Source organism: Betta splendens, chromosome 5 (assembly GCF_900634795.4).
Source record: "Betta splendens chromosome 5, fBetSpl5.4, whole genome shotgun sequence".
NCBI lineage: Eukaryota > Metazoa > Chordata > Actinopteri > Anabantiformes > Osphronemidae > Betta > Betta splendens.
This window is the reverse complement of record NC_040885.2, coordinates 17,009,314-17,031,815: the sequence shown is the minus strand read 5'-3', so window position 1 is coordinate 17,031,815 and position 22,502 is coordinate 17,009,314. Positions and strand designations below refer to the sequence as shown.

Genomic DNA, 22,502 nt, shown 5'->3' with positions numbered 1-22,502 from the left:
ACCGTGTACTTGACCAGCTAATGACCGAATTACAGATACGAACCCCAATTTCAACCAATCATGTGGATACTGATGAGCTGATGGATGCAGTTGAGAATGAGGAGTTTGTCAGATTGTGCATCATGTGGAGCAGGACAAGTGCTGTGGAGCATGAGGGTTCTACATCACACACACACACACACACACACACACACACACACACACACACACACACACACACACACACACACACACACACACACACACCTGCTATGAGTCTTTGAGCATGTTAATGCGTGCAAAGATCTTGAGTGCAGGCCCCAGTTTAATGTTCATGGTGCTCATGAGGTGGTCCTCCTTTAACAGGAGCAAAGCCTGTCCATCGATCTCCTGAGACCGAAACTCGTCCGCTATCTCCTGACAACCTGCGTGAACAGCAGAAGCACACGTTGGTGTTAATCACATAGAAAGGGGATTCATTAGAAAAAGCCTGCAAAGCTTTATGAGCGCATTTCCTGAATGGAGAGTCTGTTTACTCCACTGACCTGGCAGCGATCGGATGAACTCGTAAACTTCCTCCACGTTCCACTTGGCGGGGTCGTTGGGTAAAAAGCGCTGACAGAGTGAAGGTGCGTCTCTCCCGGCGCAGCCCTCCTGATCCGAGCCCCTGCTTGGCTGCCGGTGCGTGGGTGTCTGGGCTTGGGTGGGACCCAGGGGCCCAGAGCTGGCTGCTGACAGGGGAGACGGGGGTTCCTCGTAGCTGGACATGTCTGAGCAGGGGCTGGACTCCTCCTGACTGGGTTGAGAGGGATGTGGTGAGGATACAGAGCCGCCCTGCGTCGGCTGCGGTGGCGGCGACAGCTTCTGAAAAGCAGAATAGTGAGAGATGATGTCAAAGCTCGGCTTCTCTCAGATTAATTGTTGTTCCGTAAATCACTGCTGGGACATGATGTCAGTCACAGCAAAGATTAAATGGGTAACAAGAGATATTCATCTGTACAACAGCTTCAAATGGCCAAAGTAATTCACCTGCTGATAGCTGATAGGGCTGCTGGCTTGATACCAACACCCTAATGATTTGTTTTGTGCTGAGCATGCCTAATCCTCTGTATTACCCACTTATTTGTACGATAAGACAAAGGCACCCCCCAACGGTTCAAGACTCAATCTTCAACACATTACACTCCTTTTAGATTTAAAACTTACAATATGTTCACCACTGTCCAGGAAATCATTTGTTCAAGTTGCCAAAATTCCAGTGAAACTGGAACCAACACAACTGTGTGAGAGATTTTGTGTTACTTTACATCTTGTCTTTCTTTAATTTAGATGGTTTGAACTAAGAAAGAGATCTGTGTGTGTCAGTCTGCTCATCCTGCACAGACTCAATGAAAAAACAAAATGTGCCAGAAAGTGTCTCGTCTGTTCTTATAGTTTAAACCTGTGACGCACGGCTCCGAAATTAAACCTGAAGTAGAGAAGAAACCCGATTGCTTTTTGATTGCGCTCTTACACACGCACGCACACAAACTTCCAGCAACCTGGTTTCGTGACTGTATTTTTCTTAAAGATGTTATTTTGCTGCATCATTACTAGCTTCGGAATTTTAACGGGAGGAAGCAACTGAAATTAATAAGAGGCAGTAAAGCCTATTAAATGAGTAGCTAAAAACCTTGTTGATTCTGATGTCTACATAAATTGTGCAGAAGGCAGAAAATCTCTGCTAATGGTTTCCCATTGTTACTGGCCACCCATAAAGGCTGAAGATCATAAAGCACTTAATGACCCTTTAAGGACAGAGGGAGATAATCAGGCACTAACACAAATGACGCATAAGTTCATTAAAACACATGAGGCATGAAAGGTGCAGGGTCTAAAAAGTGCAGTGGAGGCAGGATGTGTTGATGTGAGTGTTTCACAAGAGCGGAAAATTGTTTTATTTCTGTACCCGTTTCTTGGCCTCGACACTGGAGCGGCCCTGAGATTTTCTGCGCCAGCGGTTTGTTGGTTTTGTCCTCTCTGGACGGAAGAGGCCTATTCTCTTAGTACAGCCCACATTGTACCTGTCCACAAAAGGTACAGTATTAAAGGTTACGTTTACAGAATGAGCAAAACATTAAATACATGAAGATATCCAAGATTGTAGGAGAGGTTTTTGTGACTTGCCTCTTTGCACAAACCACGGAGCAGAACCTTTTAGAGCCTTTGAAGGTGTAGGCGAAGTCGACCCAGCCGCAGTACTCGCACGTCAGCTTGGGTTCCTGCTCTTTTTCTGTAAAAGGGTAAATATTCCAAACATAAATCACACATGCGAGATCGTTTTACACTCTGTGGATAAACTAGAGCCTCGTGTTGAATAAGTGCTGTAGGTTTTAATAAGAGATGAAGTCTCTTTGTTCTATATCTTTGAGCAATATTTGGAGTTGGATGGAAAACTACTTACTAGGTTGAACAACCTTAATTAAAAAGAAAATTGGCCAAAAAATGTGGACTGGGGCAAAGCGTTTGCTACCTGGCGTTAGCGAAGCACGACTGATAGAGCGGTGGCTAGCAGGCGCCTGAGCCATGCGGAGATTAAGTGGTTTGGTGAAGATATGCGTGTAATTACACAGAGGGTAGCCTTGTCTGACTGGAAACAGAGGAGAGCGAGTGCTGCTAAATGGTTTGTGTGTGTCTAATCCGTTTGGTCTCACCTGGCGGGTTCATGTCATCCACCTCGGAGTCGGAGTTTGCCGCGTTGCTGACTGGAGTCTTGTCAGGGTCTGAGGAGAGCTGATGGTCCAGCTTCTTTGGGCTGTCAATAAGAATGGGCAGACGCTCCACCTGGTGACGCGGAGAAAAATAATTATGATCACAAGAAAGTAAAAACATAAGGTTTCATTGCGCTTGCTGTGGCACAATCGCCAAAAATGTATGTTTCTAACATTAGTATCATAAAAATAAAAAGGCATTAATGTTTACATGTACTGTACATATGCTGGGCATTTACACAGCACATCCAGTAGGAGGCAGTGAGCTCAAAGCCTACAAATCCCAACATGTCAAAATATTTCAAAACATTTGACTTTTTTGGTAATTAATGCAAATGTTGACCACAGGCAAACAAATTCAGAGCATACATATTATTAGCGGTAATAAGAACACATTTAGAGGAGATTAAAGATGGATTTTCATATCATCTGACAGGGGTGCTGCAGCGTGGAGCTCCTTTCACACACACTCCTCAGCCATCTGTAGTGCTTCACAGCCTCACAGCCCTCCTTCACCATAATTAAGGAGTGAATCAAACAGAAGCAGCGAGCTGTCACTAGAAGTAGTAGCGGAGGGCTTATGTGTGGCTCCTGACAGCTCCCTACAGGCTGGGGCTTGTTTATCAGGTTTCACTGCTGCTAAATGTGAGACGGGCCACTTACACACACAGGGAACGGCTCGGCTCCCTCCTGGATGACAAAGCCCTCGATGACATGTGTGAGGACCTGGGGTTTGACGATGGCCTGGGGCGGTTTGTTCTCCCCGTTCTGCGGCGCGCCGCCCGTCACGGTCGGCGCCTCGCTCTCCTGTCCTGAGGTCATGGCTGGAGGTGGGGTCCCAGGTGCGATGCTTGGCCTCTTGGTGGAGCCCCCTCCTGACCGACAAAGGAGCACAAAAACCATTTGCAGGAGAACAATTCCTTTGAAATGTATCATAAAACAGTATAATTTCACCAAGGAAAATATATCAGTCAATTGAGAAAACACAGATCTACTTATTAGTATTCTATTCGCTAGTCTATTTAATTAAATTCTAATTTATCTTATTGCTTTCGCTTGGGATTTTAAACACAATAAATCAACATTAAATGACATTACTCATCTTCGCTATCTGTATTTTAAGCATCACACTACAGTTGCTTATTTTTTATATTCTACCTACTGCTACTCTCGTGCATTCGTCAGATGCGGAGCTACGCCTGCTTCTACCGTAATTCTCCACGCTCGGCACATTCCTCACACATTACGGTCATTTCCATACAAACCAGCGTCGCCGAGTTCCACCTGTCGCCAACTCATGAGACGTTTCTAACGTCGGAGCCCTGGCGGTCAGCAACAACACGCGCGAAGTGACCCGCGCGCGCGCCGTCGGTCCACAACAAGCAGGTGACGCGTCACAACAAAGCGAAAGTAAACACGGCGCCACCAGCGCTTTGTCATGTTTGAAGCCGCCGCTGCTGCGTCACGAGACTTTTCTTACCGCGCCGACTTCCGCCGCGTGCAGACGCGAAACATGTGCGGCCGTGAGTCGCGCGGTCGTTGCGGTACCGAACCGACCCGGCCCGCTGCCGCTGCCGCTCCGGAGCCGTGGAACGAGGCTCCGCTCGGGCCCGCCTCCCCCCTCCTCCCCTCCCTCCCCCACTTCCGCTACGCAACGCAGTCACGCGTCTGCAGCTCGACCCGAATACGGAGCGTGTGTTTGTCAGGACGCCTCTAACCACATTATAACAGAATACAAAACAATGCACGAGGCGCGGCAGAGGCGTGGTACAAAAACCCGGGGCCTGGGCTCAGTGAGCCCCCCCCTCCCCCACACCATCACATCTGGCATCATCATTAACATAGGACACGGTACCAAGCAAGCACGGATTATATTAATTAGTAATTTCACAAATCATTTTAGTGACAATAATATTCACAGCTGTGGCCCACTGCTTATGCCATTAGTTGGACATAATCAGTGATACAGTATATTTGGGACTGCAGGGAGTTATGGGTGTAATTAGCAGCTTAGTACTTATTTACAGAAATGAATCGTTTTCTGTGAGTAAATTTGACATCACATAGAAATTTAGCAGGGACACAATGGAAATGTATATGTCTCATTGTTTTTGGATATTAAAATCGGCAAAAACAGTCTTCTTATACTAAGGGGTTTCAGTTTTTAACTTGAAATGAACATCATAGGATCTAATATACTGTACTGCCCGCTCATTGGTAGCTGGACTGATATGAAATGCTAGCACGTAATAACATGGGTCAAAATATGCTTAATATAAATTGCAGGTGCCTGTTAATACATAATTGAAACAATATTGTCTGCTGTGAGTCTGATTACATTATGTATTCATTTCTTCAATGAACTGATGTTCAGGGCTTCTGGCTGTTTGTTTTTCCATGCACAGGAGAGCAGTGAGTAAACGGTGGGTCTCAGATTACCCTGATTTCATTGGCCACGGCTCAACAAAATCACACACAGCAAAGCAATGAGATATGAATCGGTAAAACTAGATGGACCGATAACACAACAACCCAAGCAAACCAAATTACAAAGAAGTTGCCAGTTTAATTTACATTTAGATGTTAAGGCAAACGTTTTAATGAAACAATTTTAAGCTATTTTAAACTATAATTTTTACCTCTTGACCATTTTAAAACAAAAATGCACTACAGAGAGCATTTAGCCACTCAGAAAATGATGCAGAAGCATTACCTTGTGACTGTACAGGTGTGGTTGTGTTGACCTTGGGCTGCTCCACAGGTTTGGAGGGTTGTGATGGTGAATGTCCAGGTTGCTGTGTTGGTGCTGGTGGTGGTGGTGGTGGTGGAGGTGGAGGTGGTGGCGGTGCTGGTTGTTGATGATGTTGCTGCAGCTGCTGCAGCTGCTGCTGTTGTTGCGTGGAGGGGGTCGTACACGTCTCTCTGACCACTAGTGAAGTTGGCTTATCTTTACTGTCCTGAACAACTCGAGAGGCCTAAGACAAGCATGATGAGAGAAAAAACATGAGACAGTGACGAATACTTGGTATTTTAACTAAAGACTAAAAATTTGGTTTGGAAAATATCACCCCAGTTGGAAAATACTGCACCAGAAATTTCCTGAGTGTTTTTAATTGTGTTTCTTGGATATAAAACAGATACTGTGGCTGTTGTTGGAACAGTAGTTTTGTTGGTTACCACTTTCAAAATATCACCAGAACGTGATCACAAAGAGTCAGAATGTTAAGTAGGATGGAAAACCACATCACATTCGGGACAAACTGAATCATATATTATGATGGAAACACCTACACTGCATTGGACAACATTAGTGCCATGAGGGAAAGATAAAGTCCTGAGGTTAAGTTCTTTGCACACAAGTTTCTTTTGGAGAAAGAATCCTTTTTTGGTTTTATTTGAAAGTTTTCCTTGCATTTGGAACGTTCATAAAAACAGAATCATGGCGTTAAAGCATCACAACGTTCTGTAGTACCAATGCTTGAGTCCTCACTGAAGGTTATAACGTACATCTACCATGATGCTGAAATGTTAATTTGTGACTACTCACTGTTGGCTGTATCTGAAGGTTGATGGCAGTGAGCTGGACAGGCTGAGCCTTCAGGGAGGAGTGGAGGGCATGGGGGCTGATGGTGGAGTGGAAGATGGTGGCTGGCTGGCTGGGTGTGGAGGTCTGGTGTGGAGCGGGCTTGGGTAACACAGGGACCGGCTGAATTGAGGCTGTCTGCAGCAGCTGGCCAGCAGACCTCTGGGAACTTTGGCTCTGATGGACAAACTGCTGCTGCTGCTGCTGCTGCTTGTGCTGCTGGACCAGGGAGTGTGGCTGAATCTGGGTGTACGCTGGAAGGGAAACAAACAACACAATTCAGCTGAGAAACCGTTGTTTCCACCATTCTGAGACGTTTGCTTAGCCATCAGCTGACTGGATTCATTTCACTTTAAAATGTCTTTCTACCACAGAAACATTCCCTGGGGAACAGGAAGTTTTTGGAGAACTCAGTTCCTACACCTACATTTCTCCCACAAGACAATGTGGTTGTGATTACAGTTTACAGGCGGAACCAACACTGACTAAGCCTTTTGAATGTTGGCAGGACAAAACTTTCAATATGACAACGTCATCTTGGACGATCCTAACGTTATGAATTACAATAGTCTTTAACAAGATACTAATTATTATTATTATTATCACTATATAAATAGCTCAACATAAATTATTCCATGTGTGCAGAGATCTTAAGAGTGATGTGCCACAGCTCATCAGCAGTGAAAATTAGATATATATCTACACAATAGAGCTTGTTGTGTGACACGTTCTCTTCACCCGAGTGCCCTTTCTTGACAGGATGTACTATTATAGGCTTGTTACAAGGTGAACAGAGACATCTACCATTACTCAAACTGTTTAAAAATGGCCTGTCACCTCCTGTCTGTGGATAAAAAGACATCCTGGGCTCACAACTTCCCCAAAGCTTGAGACACATCAATCTTGTGTTGTGCGGCATATGTAAGAGGGAGAGTGTTTCAGCCAAAGTAGCCCGAGTCTAATATTGGCAATTCCTCAGGATCAAACACAAGAGCCAAATGTCTACTGCAGACTGTATGGCGTTAATGTTGAGTCAGCAGGTCCTAGCCACTCTGCTACCACCTTAACCCCCCCCACAACCTTCTCTTAAGCTAGAAAGTACCATCCCAGATACGTGAGAACTGGGGGACGAACCACCTGTTCCACAACCTGAGGCCAGCAGGAGAGGACCAGCTTCAGGAACCATGTGTACCTTGAGGTGTTTAGTGATGTTAGCGCCCTACCCCCAATAAATCCAGGCATGGATAACTGCCATATGCAGTACATCCCTATTAGTCTCATCCCCCTCCTCCCACATTCTTCTTATGATGTTTTGTGTGGGATAAGTTCCATTTGGTTTCAAAGTTTCCCTGTATTCAGCCTGCTGTGGAAAATATAGAGGTTTCTGGCTGCGAGTCATTAGTTCCTTAAGTGCTACAGCATAAACTAAAGTGTTTGCTTTTTCACATGGCGAGACAAAGTGGAACCCACCAACAGGGGAGGCCTTCAGTTAATATTTACATTATTCAGAGCTGCAAGGACACACGTCTTGGATAGGTGGTTCAAGCCAGCAGCATGATGTCTAAATTGTAAAGAGGGCCATGTATGAAAAACCACTTTAAACAGACAATTCATCAGATGATAAAACCTAATGTAACAGATATAACCACTATATAGGACTAGTCATTGAGGTATAACGCCCTACAGTGCATACCTTGTCATATTTGTTTAGAAATGAAAACTGAATAAAAATTTAATAAATGCATAATGTAATCCAATGACAAAAAACAGCATCTCTTTTGCCACAGCTGCCTCAGTCTAAACTGAATAAAATCATGATGGGAGATCACGAGAGATTCAAGTCCTGGTGTGAGTGATGAAAAGGGATTTCTAAATCAGTCCACACCGGACACAGCAAGCCTTCCCTATGAATCCTGACAACTTTCTCAAGCGCCTAATGAAGAACAGAGAGATGTCTTGGAAGCAGAGGAAGAGAGGGGAATTCATTTAAATGCTATTCACCCCCAAGGTCCTGGGATTTAGGACTGGAATGACTCAGACCCCACACCCACACACATTTATACGCATGCAACCATCAGTATGTGGCACTGGCCTCTACTCCCCCTTAGTGTGAAGCTATCTTGCTTTAGTTGTGCAATGTCCTGAGGTTGAGGACAGTATACGTTCCTTATGGGTTTGCAGCACCAGGCCCTGGAAAATCCCTTCATTTCCACATTTCCCTGGCTTTTTCTCATGAAACACATTCCGCCATAAAACAACAGAACAACAGCAGGCCTGACGACATCTTTCCACATTCCTTAAAATTAAAATTTGGTTTCCAGACACTTTCTCAGCAAGAACTGGCATTAAGAGAACACTACTTTAGCCAAATGTTCCCTTTTGATTTAGATTCATCACTCTTCTAAATAGTGTTATTTTATGTTTAAGCAAAAATAATGCAGTATTGCATGTGTTTGTTCACACTCGATATTTTTATCAACTTGCAGAGATCAAAACGTTAACAATTGTATTAGTCTAGTTTCTAATATTCTAAAAGAAGCATGTATCTATTGCCTTTCCAGTGTCTTTGTAACATTGGCAACTGTTATTACGTTCAGCTGCAAGCATCATGTGCAGACCTGCTCCTTTTAATCTTTGAGCATGGTGCTTTTGGGGGTTCCCTGCTGTGAGTGGTTTTTTGAGCCTGATGACTCTTTCCTGCCAACAGAAGGTAATCACAAACACTTAGTGCCAGAGGCCTAACATTTGTTTTCAGCAACTCAGATACTCTTACTATTTATGGTTTTGACAGTCTAAGCAATAGACATGTTATTTTCAACTAATCTGATATTTTTGATAACTGGATGAAAACTGATAAAAATAGCAGTGCAATAATCAAAACTCCTGTCCTCTACTTCATTCTTCTGTCAGATCAGGTCAGACAAACCTGAGATTTAGATGATGACAGAGAATAACAATATAAATAATTACAGTGTAATTATGGACATAATTTGCCCATTGTTTAGTTTGTGTCTAAGTTTTTTTTTAATCAGAGTTTAAAAGTAGGTCAAGTACAACAACACTTAAAGATACTTTATATAAATGTTTGCAAATATTCCTGTGACAGAAATACACTAAAGGTAGGCTCCTTTAAACCAGACTTCCTGAAGAGCCTGATGCAGTCAGGGTTTTTAAATAGAGACTCAAATGGGATCCATTTAGGATAGAAAGAGAGTCAGGCAGCAAACTAACGACTGTAACTAACCTCCCCCTGGTACCAATAAGCAATTATCTAATGCTGAAATACAACAATTAAAGGTCATCCTCTATATTTTAACAACATTAAAAGAACCAACTAATTAGGCACAAAGGCCTAATTATATCCCACGCCTACTGATTAAAACTAAGGTCAAAGCAGTGTCAACCCAATACCCAGTGACATTACTGGGTTCTCTCTTTTACTGAATGTAACACTAAACATCTATTACATTTATAGTACAACAGACAGTGGCATCAAAGTTAAACGATGAAAGTGTGTAATGGCCAAGTCAGAGTCAAGTCAAGCTTTTATCCTAATCTGAACCTCATTAACCAGGCAAATGTACAGCCTCCTCCCCTGATCCAATGTAGTCACTCTCCAGCATCTCATGTGCACACCTGTCCCTCATGGCCCGCTGCTATGGCAACCAGTGCACCCCTCCCCACCACCACCCCCTCCCGCCCGTTTTCAGCTTCCACCCTCTCTTTCATTTTATGTGAATCCATTACGGCAACAAAGCAAGAGACACTTAGATAATCTCTGCCCCTCCTCCTTTCAGACGCACAAGCCCCAAACCATAGAAGCACATGTGAAAAGGCAGACAAAGACAACAGCAGGCATTAACACTGTGTACTACACTGTATATAAGACCTACTGTCATCTACACATACATTTAACGTTCCTGGCAGAAATAGACATAGTAGTATATACACATTGCCATGTGTCATTTTTGAATAATGCATCTGGAACTGGACTTAATCCGTTTGTAGCGCTAGCGTATACACACTACGAAGAAAATAAACAGCTGCAGAATTTCAGCTCCACAATAAGTGTGCCTTTTTGTGGGCTCTAATTCACAGAGCAACTCCAACTCTTTCAGACAAAGCCCAACACACTGCCTGTAATAGATTGATTCAGCCCTTTAGTGAATGAATGGGTTGTGAAGCCGGCCCAGACATGTCCCACTTAACAGCCAAGAGACCGCTCTTAAAAGTGTTAAGAGTAAAATCTCCTTTCGGATCTACCCTTACTTAAATTTGACAGTAAGGCCCAAAATCAATTCTGGCATCTAAAAGATATGTCTGGGGACTGTTGGCTGTACCTACCTGGAGCAATCAGAGACTGAGCACCGACAGCCGTGACATTCCGGCTCATGTTTATAGCTCTAACTTCTGTGACTGCTGCACCATCCCCCTTCTTCCCACCGTCAGAGGGGCTGTCAGAAGCGCTGGCCTTCCCTCCTGTGGCTGTCTGCATCCCCGTGTTGGGATTCTTGATCAGTGAGGCGGGTTGGATGGGCACAGGGCTCTGTTTCAGACTGAGAGCCTGCAGTGTCTGAGTCTGTGTGGAGGACGTGGCTGCCCCCTGCTGGCCACGGATGGTCAGATTCTGGACTTGATTCTTAGAGAAAAAAACAACAACAGAAGAATTACTGATCACACAGTTTCACAGCATTTATTTACACAGAACTGTTCCAGAATCAGTGAAGACCTCCTTAACTATGCCAACATCCTCAAGTTTACAATACAGACTCAACTTTGTCAAAGCCTCTACACGTCATGAATTATAGCATCTAATGGAAAGAACTCCCAGCGAGACTACCTGTGAAGAGGCCTGCGTGGAGCTCTCTGACTGAACAGCTGCCACCGTGGCCGTCGGAGTGAAGATGAGCTGAGGGGACAGAGGAACGGCACGGCCCAGGCTCCTGGCCACCTGCATCAAATTACTTTGCTGTGCCTAAAAAAGATCATAACACATAAAAGACACATAATAAAAATGAGTGAGTGAGAAAACATTTATTCATGCATTCTCAATGCCTTTATGGACAAAAGAGATTCAGCTAGAAGTGAAAGTCCACACACAAACCTTAAACCGGGAGTACAAATCACAACTGGGGTGTGCTTTGTTTTATTATTTATTCAGTCAGCATGTATGTGTGCTTGAGTTTATGCATATATGCAAGTTCATGTAAATGTGCCACTGGCTGTGCCCCTTGGGTCTGAAGTCTCACCATCTGTGCACGCAGGTACATCTGTGCCTGGCTGGCTGTGAGAGTCGGACTGGACGGGCTGCCCAGCAGAACAGCCTGCTGGGAAATACTGGAGGGAGTTGAACTAATGCTCTGGGCCCTGCTAATCAGCTGAGCTGCGGCTGGGGACGTGGTCAGGTTGATCTGTGGCGGAGAGAAAATTGACAGAATAATTAGGTTACATGGTGCTATATTATATATATTATACTGTACTACTACGTGTGCCATGAGCGTCTTACGTGTGCCATGAGCGTCTTAACCTAAGTAATCGCATCAAATATGCAATACTGAGAATTTGGCATGTTAACAAAAGGCAATTTCAGTCTCTTTGCTGTGCAGAAGAAAAGGAGCAGCAGCATCAGTCCCAGTGTAACTCAGTTCCAACATAATCTAATGGACTGGGGTGACTTAAGAGGCAGGCATAACACTGACAACTGCACTTACTGTAGCCTGAGTGGAACCCGTTTGCTGAGATGAAGTGCCATTCTGTGAAGAGCTTTGACGACCAGCTGCAATACTCGCCTACCACGAGATGAGAAAAAACAATTAACCAGTCCCTGAAACCTGCCTCAAAGATATATAAAAAAAAAGAAAAGATTATCTCAATAATGCTGGGAGCAATATTTCAGCAACGTTTGCTGACCTGTTGCACGGCAGCCAAGCTCTGGAGCTGAGCAGTGCTGAGGCTGTGCTGCTGCTGGAGCGCTGCAGTTTGCAACATCAGATGCTGCTGCTGAGCAGCATACATCTGCTGCAGGTACTGTGCTGCCGTGTTAGGCTGCCGGAACACCTGCAAATTAAAACAGAGAGGATTAAGACACACTGCACTACAAAGGCTGCTTATAATTAATTTAAAATAAACATATCACAAAAGCACAGGCTAAAACACAACAAGCAACAAGAGATGCTTCAAACTCTGCATTTCTAAATGCCCTGATTATCACTGGCTGTTAGACAGAATTGTCCTCTTTCTTTACTTTGAAAGGATGTTGACCTTTGCACCCTGGCATCCGCGGATCATGCAGGCCTAAATATCTTGCCAGAGACGCCATGTCCTTTCAGCCCTCGCTGTCTATAAATGACAGTCCCTGCTCAAGAGGCCTTTCTGGTGTCAGCAGCGCTTGCCTTTTAACTGTCACCAGTGTGAGTTCAAGTAAAGAAGGACTAAACATAACAAAGCCCCGCTGTCAAAGCATCAGCACTAAAGGTTGAGTGGACCTTATTCAGGAATGATAAGCCTGTGTAGGGGCTTATCCAGGGGTCAAAGCATCAAGAGCACTCAAGCGCAGAAAGCATTCATTGCTTTAGCACGTCTCAGATGCCGAAAGAGTAAGTTAAGTGTTCTTAATTTGCTCCAATCAGAAAAGAAATTAAAGTTTAATTTAGGAGTGCATCAAAAATGTGTATGTATGTAGCCTTCTGTGCACCAACAGAGGGCAGTAGAGCTGAGGAAGGTACAATAGCCCATGTTAATTTGTCTGTACATCATACCAACTTAACATAAAAGGTGTAACTCACAAAAATAACACCAAGAAACTTACTTGCACCGTTTGTCTGTCAGGGATCCCACTGTACGATATCTGAGGCACTGCCTGCCTTCCTGTTGTAGCACTTCCACCACTACTACTGATAGTGTTACTGCTGCTGCTGCTGCTGGTAGTACTACTACTACTGTTGGTAGTGGAAATAATAGAAGTAGTAGTAGTTATAGTAGTGTTAGCGGTACTGTTACTGCTGGTGGTTGTGGAGCTGCTGGTAGTAGATGTGGTGGTCCCCGTACTGCTGCTGACTGTGGAGGCAGGGGCCCCTGGCTCAGGCTCCATGGTGCCCTCTGCTCTTCTCACCTTTGACCCACGGCTCTTCTGAATGGCTCTCCTGTGCCTGGAGGACAGAGGGGGAAGATAAAAACACCTGGCAACACCTCCAACACTTTCCTAAGCCACACAACACAAGCCGTTAGACAAGCTCATAACAGACACCTACACAAACCTCAACAACGCCAATACAAGGTCAAAGATTAATAAATAGCTAGACATAAGCAGTGGAAAATTACTGCGGGCGTGAAAAAGTTTGATGCTGTACGTTTGGCTATTTTAAGCTTTGGCGAAATGATCTCTTCGTAGTATTGACTTTTCTCAAGACATTGTAAAGTTCAGACCGAGTCCATGTAATCCTGTCTGTAATGGGCACAAAGAGGAGAATACTGTAGGCCCTTCCTCTAAAAGCCTCTTAAAAGGTTGGTCTCCTGGTGCTCTGCTCTCCATTAACACAAGGCGAAAAGGTTTGGAGCTCACAAGGCAGATGAAATGGAGAGTTCAGCAAGACAGGTAATTGGGTGTGAAGAGTACAGGGAGAGAGAAAGAATCCTTTTTGGAAAGTCCTAGAGGAAATAAAAGTTCAGACGTCTTTAATAAACCTGAGCTAATATATCAAGAATCAGAAATCATCTACAGTTTGAAATGTAGAGGATTCAAACAGTGGAGTGTCTGATGTAACTGAGCTCAAGAGGGGCTAATTCAGGGCGGGTGGAATTTGAGAGCAAAGGTTGAGAATTTTAACTGAGCTGGAGAGAGAAGAGAGTGTGATGGAAGTAATTAAATAAGGTGCAACGCTGCTGCCATGCTGCAGTTCCTAAGCCATTTTCCTCCTCTTCAATATTCTTTTGAGCAGATTAAGAGCCAAAGAAAAGCTCGATAGCCCACTTGTTACAAACGTGAGCTGGAAACAAAGTGCAATCCTACTAAACCTTATGTTATTCAAGAAGTAGCAAAAACAGAAAAACAGTGAACCAGAGTAAACAAATCAGTCGGTCACTGAATTAGAAGAAGGGCTGATATGGAGTTTGTGCTTTAAACATCTCACACTCAATACTCAGACTTCATCTTCTCTTCACTGACCAGGTTTTAGACATTTAGCAGACGTGTTGACGACATGGACCGTTTCAAACCACGCATGCAGGGAAAAATAAGGCTTAGAGAGACCGGTGTGTGAGTAAAACAGCTGCTTAGTGTGAGCGGTGAAATGCCACAGCACCACATTGCTAAGTATGCTTTAGAGTGGTGTTCTACAGCACAGGGACAGTTTAAAACAAAAAAGAAATGCATTTGGGGATTCTGGAGTAGCAACATCTACACAAATGGTCTATGAATTGCAATCAATTAATCAGTGCACATTTAAATAAAGGAGTTTAACAGATAAAGGAGAGGTCCCCAGAGAGAAATAGATGAATTCAGATAAAAAGAAAAAGCAGCAAAAGCATATTTAATAACCATAAAACATAGACTAATGCAAAGACAGACCGTGGGTTTACATTTGTCAACAGCTACATATTTGTATCTGTGAAAAAACTGAACACTTACGATTGTAAACAAAGCAGCACTGCTGCCAAAGCCAGTCTGCCTGAATGCAGTCATTAGCCTACATCCCAGAGTCTGCTTCCCATTGCTTCCTCATGGGCCGAGAGGGGAGGGAATCCCCTCTGGTAATGATGCCTTCATCCCCTGTCTTTCTAAAAGGAGTCACCCATCCATCAGTGGAGAACCCCCCACCCCCCATCTTTATCCCCATATGCAAGTCTACAACTATAATCAAGCTTTGGATTTTACCAGGTTTTTCCCTGAAACTATCTCAGTGTTTCTCAGCACACACCAGAGCAGCACAAGCATCCCGTAAAGCACTGCAAACACCATGACAACATCATTTCAGCTCTTTGCACACCTCACAAGAGGATGTATTGATCCTCCGTGGCATTACAAGACCACAAGGACCGTCAGATTTGTGTTTAGAGGATTTGCATAGTCTGCAAGAAGATGAGTGCCGTTAAGAGTCTGTGAGACAGACTGGCGGTCTCCTCAGTGCTTAGAGCAGTGAGGAAGTGCAGGACCCTCCATCAGCGTTCATCCTTCAGTCCAGAGAAAAACTCTGACCCACATTAAAAATACTATAAGAATGCATCAATCAGGTGCACTCATCAATTATTTTACCATAATGACTTAAATGGCCAGAACATCTATAGAGAAATGCAAGCCTGCGCGTGTGGAGGGTTAGTCCGCTGTAGAGACAAAGCCCCTAACCCTGGTGCTCCTACCTCCTCTGGCCCCCCCAACGTGATGCAGGGGTATGATGTCCCATCCCCCGGGGAATGTGCTGTCCTCCTGCAGGATTTTGCTCTTCTTTGTCTGCGTAACTGAGTCGCTGGCTGGCTGAGTGAAAGAGTGAACGTGTGCGAGTGTGTTTCTGTTCTGTATCTAAACCCCCAGCCCCTCTTGCCTACCCCCAACATGCATCGAGCTCGTCGTCCCAGCATCAACACAGCACTCCACCACCACCAGGCTACGGCCTGCCTCCTGATTATGTGGTATCCTAGCGACAGCCAAACAGGGTGCCTATGGATTCCCCATGCCAAGCAGCTCTCTGATTGGATGACAGAATCCTCTCTAATGAAGATGATGGTAATGATTTTACTCCATCTCTCCCCTCCCCCCTGCTGTTTCCCAAATAGATTTTTTTTTGGGATGCACACACCTTGAAACATAAAAATAGATAGATAATAGTAGTAATCTTCTAAATTATTGTGTCAAATCCAAGTTATGGTCTATGTCATTAAGGTCTGAGATTACATGTATTTCACTTAATCTTGTTTAGACAAATGACAATTTTATAGTTTTAATTGCAGAAAGTGCAATTTTCAGAGAACAATTGTTTCAAGTGGTTCAATTATGTATCGTCTGTCTGTTCAGTTAAAGAGCTGTAACCTAAACTATTATCTTAGTAGCAGGAAAGTAGGCAACGAGATCATCATCAAGAAAACAATCAAAACAATTGCTGTGTTACCTGTAACAATATATAAAAAACAGAATAGATGAATATAAAATATCTTTCGACAAATAAAACACTCGCACACACATCGTTAGCTACTTAGCAAGTGTACAAGTTATTGCTTGATAAGTGACCTGTTGATATAGAAGTTCTGGAAGTGAAATGCGAAACACTGCATGGAAGTGAAATATGATAGCTTTGCAGCAGAATCTAAGCAGAGCTTTAATGGCAGCATTTATGTGGAATAGGGTAGATAAACCAGAGAATAATAGCATACTTATGGTCGATCCCACCACATTAACACCACCCAAATGTCTGGCTGTATGAAATGTAGCCATTGGAGTCATTTGCTAGTGCAATGTGGTATTGATTGGGGCCAACCATGCGTGAACCTCATTGATTAGTATCTTCTCATTAGCATATAGATTAGCTGGCAGTGCAGCTAGAAATGCAAGTCTTTGAGCTCACGCTTGGCTAACAGAGCTGTGCACCAGGGGCAGGGTGAAAACATGAATAACAGGGCCGCGGTGGCTCAGCTTCATCCGACAGACCTTAATATCTAAAAACCCAGCACAACGACTTGCTATAAGAGTGTGTGTTAAGTAGTGGCTTGTGGCTAGTGAGCTTTAAAACACAAACTGCCTTTTGTTCAAAGGGAATTCAGGCTCATTATCAATTTCAAGAACGCTCATGCCTAACGAGCTCTTGTGAAGAGCAGTATAAAAATAAACGATCACTTGAAAGACACGGCCAGCCAAGGGTTTTAGAAGTTTGCTTGAAAACATCAACTCCATGCTCAATTATAATCCATCTGGAAAGTTTTAAATGACACAAAAAGCTCCGTCTGCTGGATATCAGCTACTTAAAGAATTTTTTAAAAAGGGATAAGCCGAGTTGATTTACTAAATCTAACAGACACTGAAGACTGCAAACGTCTCCCCTTAAGGGGGTCAATATATTCACTGAATGTGTCTGTCTGCAGTTTTGTTGGTGAGGAGCGTGTATTTATGTCACACAAGGGAGATGTTGCGTTTGACTGTGAAACTCTTCCTTTTTTATGGTTACACTCATCAAGCTGCGCTCTTTATTATGTTTTTCTTTCAGAAAATGACTATGCCGTTAGAGAATAGTCCTCGGAGGAGATGCCGTTCATGTATTGGTGTTAATAGAACTATAAGGTGGATGAGTCATCATTCCACACTGAAACAGTTAATCCTCTAATTTAAAGGTAGTTATAAATGCTTTCGATCACTGAAAGGTCACGAAACTCATTTATAAAAGGACAAGGATAATTCTACATACTACCCCCTTTCATCACATTTCTAAAGGATAAGGAGCGCAGTCATGAAAGTAGCTTCCACATTGTAGCATTTCCTTGCTAATACAGAGGGTCGGCCCCCGAGGCTTAGGATGGTCGATGGACCTTGTCCGAGCACAGCAAGCAGGGCAGTGGCATTGTTTGTGTGTAAGAAGAAGATAGACTCTGACCCTGAGGCAAGATCGGTGGGCTGGTAATTGAGCCATCTGACTCAGGCACAACTTGCCTTCCACAGCTGAGTAGATCAGTACAAAGGTTCTGGCTGCTCTCCAGGTTTACGTGTGCTGAGCGTGTGTGCACCATTCCAGCACATGTAGCCTGTGAAAATACAAAACCCTTTGACTTGATACCAGTGAGAGGCCGGTGGACTTCTTCTGTTCAGCTTTATTCATGGCCACGGTATCCCACTGTAGGTGCAAATTGTTCCATGGGATGCTAAAACTCTCCTGGACTATTAACAAATCTTAAAATAAACACACCAGGCTGGGAGGGGCCAGCGACTGATAGGATTCTCCTTCTGATCTATAAATACCACCAATTAAATTGTTCTGGCAAAGCTTTCAGATTAGCTGCACACAATTCAAACTGCTCTATCAGAGCAGTCTCTGAGGCATCACTCTCAGATGTCGATCATACCAAAAAGGAAAAAAAGAAATAGGTCAGGAGCGAGCAGAGATGAGTGGCAGAGAAACGTCATGTTTTACTGCTTTATCACAAGTAAGACACTCATCTGTATCTCAGTGCACACTGTGCCCCCATCAGACATGCATAGTTAAAAGTATAGCAAGTAACTTCTGGTCACTAGATGTTTAAAGCTATTGACTAATTTGATAAGTCTCAGTGGTTTACAGTAAAACATGAGGTTGTTAGTTACCTTTGTACGAACTAAAAGTAAAAATAAAAGCAATGCTTATTTTATCCTCAAAAAGATGGTTTGCCATTAGCAATAACTATTATTCTCATCATAACAACAACATAAGCATAATAAAAAGCATTGGGACTGAAACCATGTTTACCCTGTACTGATTATACTGCAGTTTCAAAGTACCAGAAATCACCAGTAATCAAAAGTCGAAGACACATACATAAGTGTATAGAAGTACAGAATAAAAATTCAAATTTAGTCAAGATAAACATATGCAAATATGTCTGGCCTTGCACATAATGCTGATGATTGAAAAGCTTTGCTGTAGCCAATAAATAATTGTGCAAATCAGGGAGATGGTGCTCCACAGCTTTTATCAGTGCACGTTAGATGTTGGCATGATCAACCTGTCTAGTAGCAGTTCTACCTAAAAATATACAGACTGCTTTAATTACAAAATGGGTCGCCCCGTAAAAAACGATGCAACGTTATTAGGCGTGATTTTCTAAAGCATACTAATAGGAACCAGACGTCTGGCTCGCACTCTTTTACGAAACAAACAAATCAGCGTTCACCACCACCGGTATAACGAGCACAGGTAATTGTTTTGAATAACAGTTTATTGCATTAGACTGGCTGGCAGCTTAAGAAATGAATGCACAAGTAATTGTCTCTGGCTGATTTTCACAGTGATCTTAGGTTCAAAAGAAGCCAGTCTATAGAATAATAACAGCTTGTCATGCTTTTAAGCTGATAAAGAAAGCACCTTCCTACAATTAACCTCAGCAGCCTTAAAGAAAATCTACTGTATGATCTTGGTGATCTTGCAGTGTTTTACTCTTGAAACAAGCAAATTATCCAGCAGACGTGACACTCTGTAGTGTGGATAATTTAAAAAGGCCACCAAGGTGGGCGACCAACTGAAAAAAAAATGAATAGAAAAGTGGATGCGATGTTTTGTGTGCAAAACTTGAATGTGTTCCTACTTCATTGTCAGAAATGACCCTTCAGATTTTGACCCTAGCACTAAAAAAGTACAAAAAGTAGCTATAAATGCTTAACTATAAAAAGCCTGGTGAATGAATGGAGGTTTGTCCAGCCATTAATACCAAAGCACGCTGAGGCTCCAGCTTTATAATTACTTAGTCAATACAACACATTTGATTATATTGAATTATTCAGTATTATCTGGGATTTACTAGATAAAAAACCCAAATCAGGACTGCCAGGTTAATCCCTAGTGTAAACATGTGCTAGGTCTTAATTCTTCCTAATTATGCTATGGCTGCAGCTATTTTCCACTTCCCACCATGCTTAACTCATCTATTAGACATTACTACAGTATGTTCATGCACCAACGTCTGTCTCACCCTTTTGGAGAACAATGTTACACAGTAGGACTCTCAACACATTAACTGATAGACAGGCTGCCTAAACTTATCTGTAATGTACTACTGTTACTTATTATTATTACTATCAATAATGTGTGATTATGGTAATTGCAATGCTGTATGTCAAAGTTATTATTAAGTATTTGTGATTATGTATAATAATGCATATGCATAGGTGAATGTGTATGTAGATGATATATGTATGTACGAGTGTATGTATATAACTTAAAATATTAATTTAGCAGTCATTTGAATGTGTCTGTCTACATCTTTATTTATTCAATTTGTGCCTGTTGTTTTGTTTTATTGATTTGTTTGGTTTCAGCAGCTGGTTGCACCCCCCTCCACACACACACACACACACACACACACACACACACACACACACACACACACAACCTGTCCTCCAACCCAGTGACATTACACATATGTTTAGGATGGATTAAATAAAATAGAAAATACAATTATATAAGTATAAGTATATAATTGTCTCATATACTTCTCTTGTGAAAACAAAATTGTCCATCACAATACAACAGTCAGCCTAAAACAGGCTGCTTGTTGAACTGACACACAGGACACACAAAAAGACACATTATTATAACTAGTTTGAAGATAAACGCACAGCTAAAGCACTTCTGGTTTCATTAGGACCACGGCCACAGTAACTGAGCCACCATGCAAGCTTAGCAGGGTGTGAGGATGACCTACGCCCCTGTCTCTGCCAGAGGTCATGACCTGGAGGGGGCCGAAGTTTCTCACGACAGCACCGAGCCAACTTCAACAAGCACCGAGCCGAATCTACGGTTTTACCGGTTATAAACGTTCAGAAAACGTACATCTTCATTCATCGCAATGTTTGTCCATGTTAACGTTAGCTGCTATGAATTCCCTTGCCACAGTGCTAAGGTTAGCGCTACTGTGCATATTATCCGCCACCATGCGGCTGTTTTGGCCCCACGGAGTAAACTTAGCACTTAGATTGAGGCTAGCACGCGAGCTAGTCGGGGATACTGTTGCTTGCTGCAGTTTGCTGCTGTTCGGGGGCCCGGAGGAGACGCTAGCTCGCGCGAGCGATTCACCTCGCGCGTTCCGACACACGCACACGCCCTGTAAGTGACCCTGCGCGCCCGCCGCGGCATCCCCTACTCAGCGCGACGTAGCGTCTTACCGCTGCCGTGCAGAGTCGCCGCCTCGCTGCTCGCGCTGCCCGCCGCGTCCCGCTGTTTTTCCTGGCACTCTACACCATTTCTGGACGGTCGCTCGCAGTAGCAGAACAGCGACAGCAGAAGAGCAGAGAAGGGGTGGGCCGAATCAACTCTTTTCATTTGCATTCCACACTGGTAACGTGACTACAGTCTGGCCAATGGGCAATCAGTATGGCGTCCTGCCCCGCCCCTTTGGCCGTCACTCACGTACCGACTCCTCCCACTACCTCTCGTTATTCCATGCGCCTGTCAAGTGGCGACCGCTGTCCTGATCTCCATGGTAACAAAGGAATTTAACCCTTTTGTTTGTCCTGCTAAAAAAACACACCTGAATATTGGCTTATAAACGCCACGCTTTTACTTTACTTAGGCTTCTCACTCCATAACAGCAGCTGTTAAAATAGTAAAATATTTCACAGAAATACATTTGACAAAACTCAAACAGGTTTAAAAGCTGTTCCTTTCTCTTATTAAAATATTTACTATACTATGTTTTGGTGAACATAATATATAATATGACGCTAATTATGTTTAAAGAAGTTAAGGTAAGTGTAGCCACAAGCTTAAATCACTTGTAGTAATAATTAAATGACTACTCCAAAGTTTTTTAGCTTTCATTTTACTTAGTAATTACCGTTCATTCATTCATTCATTCATTCATTCATTCATTCATTCATTCATTCATTCATTCATTCATTCAGTCCTGCTGAAAACACTTCCTGGTCCACACGTTGGCCTACTTTACACCCAACAACCACAACAGATAAACCTGTATTCTTGTCTCTTTCTCTCAGACAAGTGTGCACATAAGAATGTTACTGCAAAAAAAAAAATGGAGCATATTTTGAAATTCTACATAACATTAACACAAAACACGAGTCCCCATCAACTCTCAGCATATTTTCAAATGTTCAAAATGTCAGTGTTCAAGCAGTGAATCTGTAATGTGCATCCGTATGAAAATGGCCAAGCATGGTGATAAAGTGGACAGCAATGAATTGCTAATGTTTCAGTGAGTTGCTATTGTGTTGCCTGCAATATGAGGAGGGCGTGCATTCATCTTCATGCAAATACTGAATAATTTATCAGAATATGACTTATTTGGTTGGCTCCTGAGTTAATTATTTGGTTTTTCATAGCTCCCTTGAGCCCTTGCTCACAGCATCAGCATGAACTCAGTATCATTCCAGTAACTTGGTTGATCCCTAGGGACACATTATTGGCTCGCAGCCAGGCAGAGTGCGTGATATTAATGTTACAGCAGCAGGTACCCCTGCTGGGACGGAACATACCTTTAAAATGGTGTTTATGCAATATCATGGG

General features: G+C 43.2%; 1 protein-coding gene across 2 annotated transcripts in view; it reads right to left on the bottom strand.

Moving 5' to 3' along the window:
• The window catches only part of phc2b (polyhomeotic homolog 2b (Drosophila)), a 22,771-nt gene extending 1,472 nt beyond the window's left edge, over nt 1–21,299 (bottom strand). Inside the window, exons 1-15 of one of the 2 annotated variants that reach the window (XM_029150320.3) lie at nt 21,143–21,299; nt 13,121–13,460; nt 12,223–12,369; nt 12,024–12,101; nt 11,562–11,723; nt 11,153–11,287; nt 10,657–10,951; nt 6,277–6,566; nt 5,443–5,704; nt 3,393–3,604; nt 2,673–2,802; nt 2,146–2,251; nt 1,928–2,042; nt 525–843; nt 247–404 (exon numbers count right to left, since the gene is read on the bottom strand). In XM_029150320.3, coding sequence (XP_029006153.1) covers nt 250–404; nt 525–843; nt 1,928–2,042; nt 2,146–2,251; nt 2,673–2,802; nt 3,393–3,604; nt 5,443–5,704; nt 6,277–6,566; nt 10,657–10,951; nt 11,153–11,287; nt 11,562–11,723; nt 12,024–12,101; nt 12,223–12,369; nt 13,121–13,402 — 2,688 coding nt within the window. In that variant the 5' untranslated portion in view covers nt 13,403–13,460; nt 21,143–21,299 and the 3' untranslated portion in view covers nt 247–249. The remainder of the gene's footprint in view (nt 1–246; nt 405–524; nt 844–1,927; nt 2,043–2,145; nt 2,252–2,672; nt 2,803–3,392; nt 3,605–5,442; nt 5,705–6,276; nt 6,567–10,656; nt 10,952–11,152; nt 11,288–11,561; nt 11,724–12,023; nt 12,102–12,222; nt 12,370–13,120; nt 13,461–21,142) is intronic. The other variant, XM_055508865.1, reaches the window with a different exon arrangement.
• Between the last annotated feature and the right edge of the window lie 1,203 nt (nt 21,300–22,502).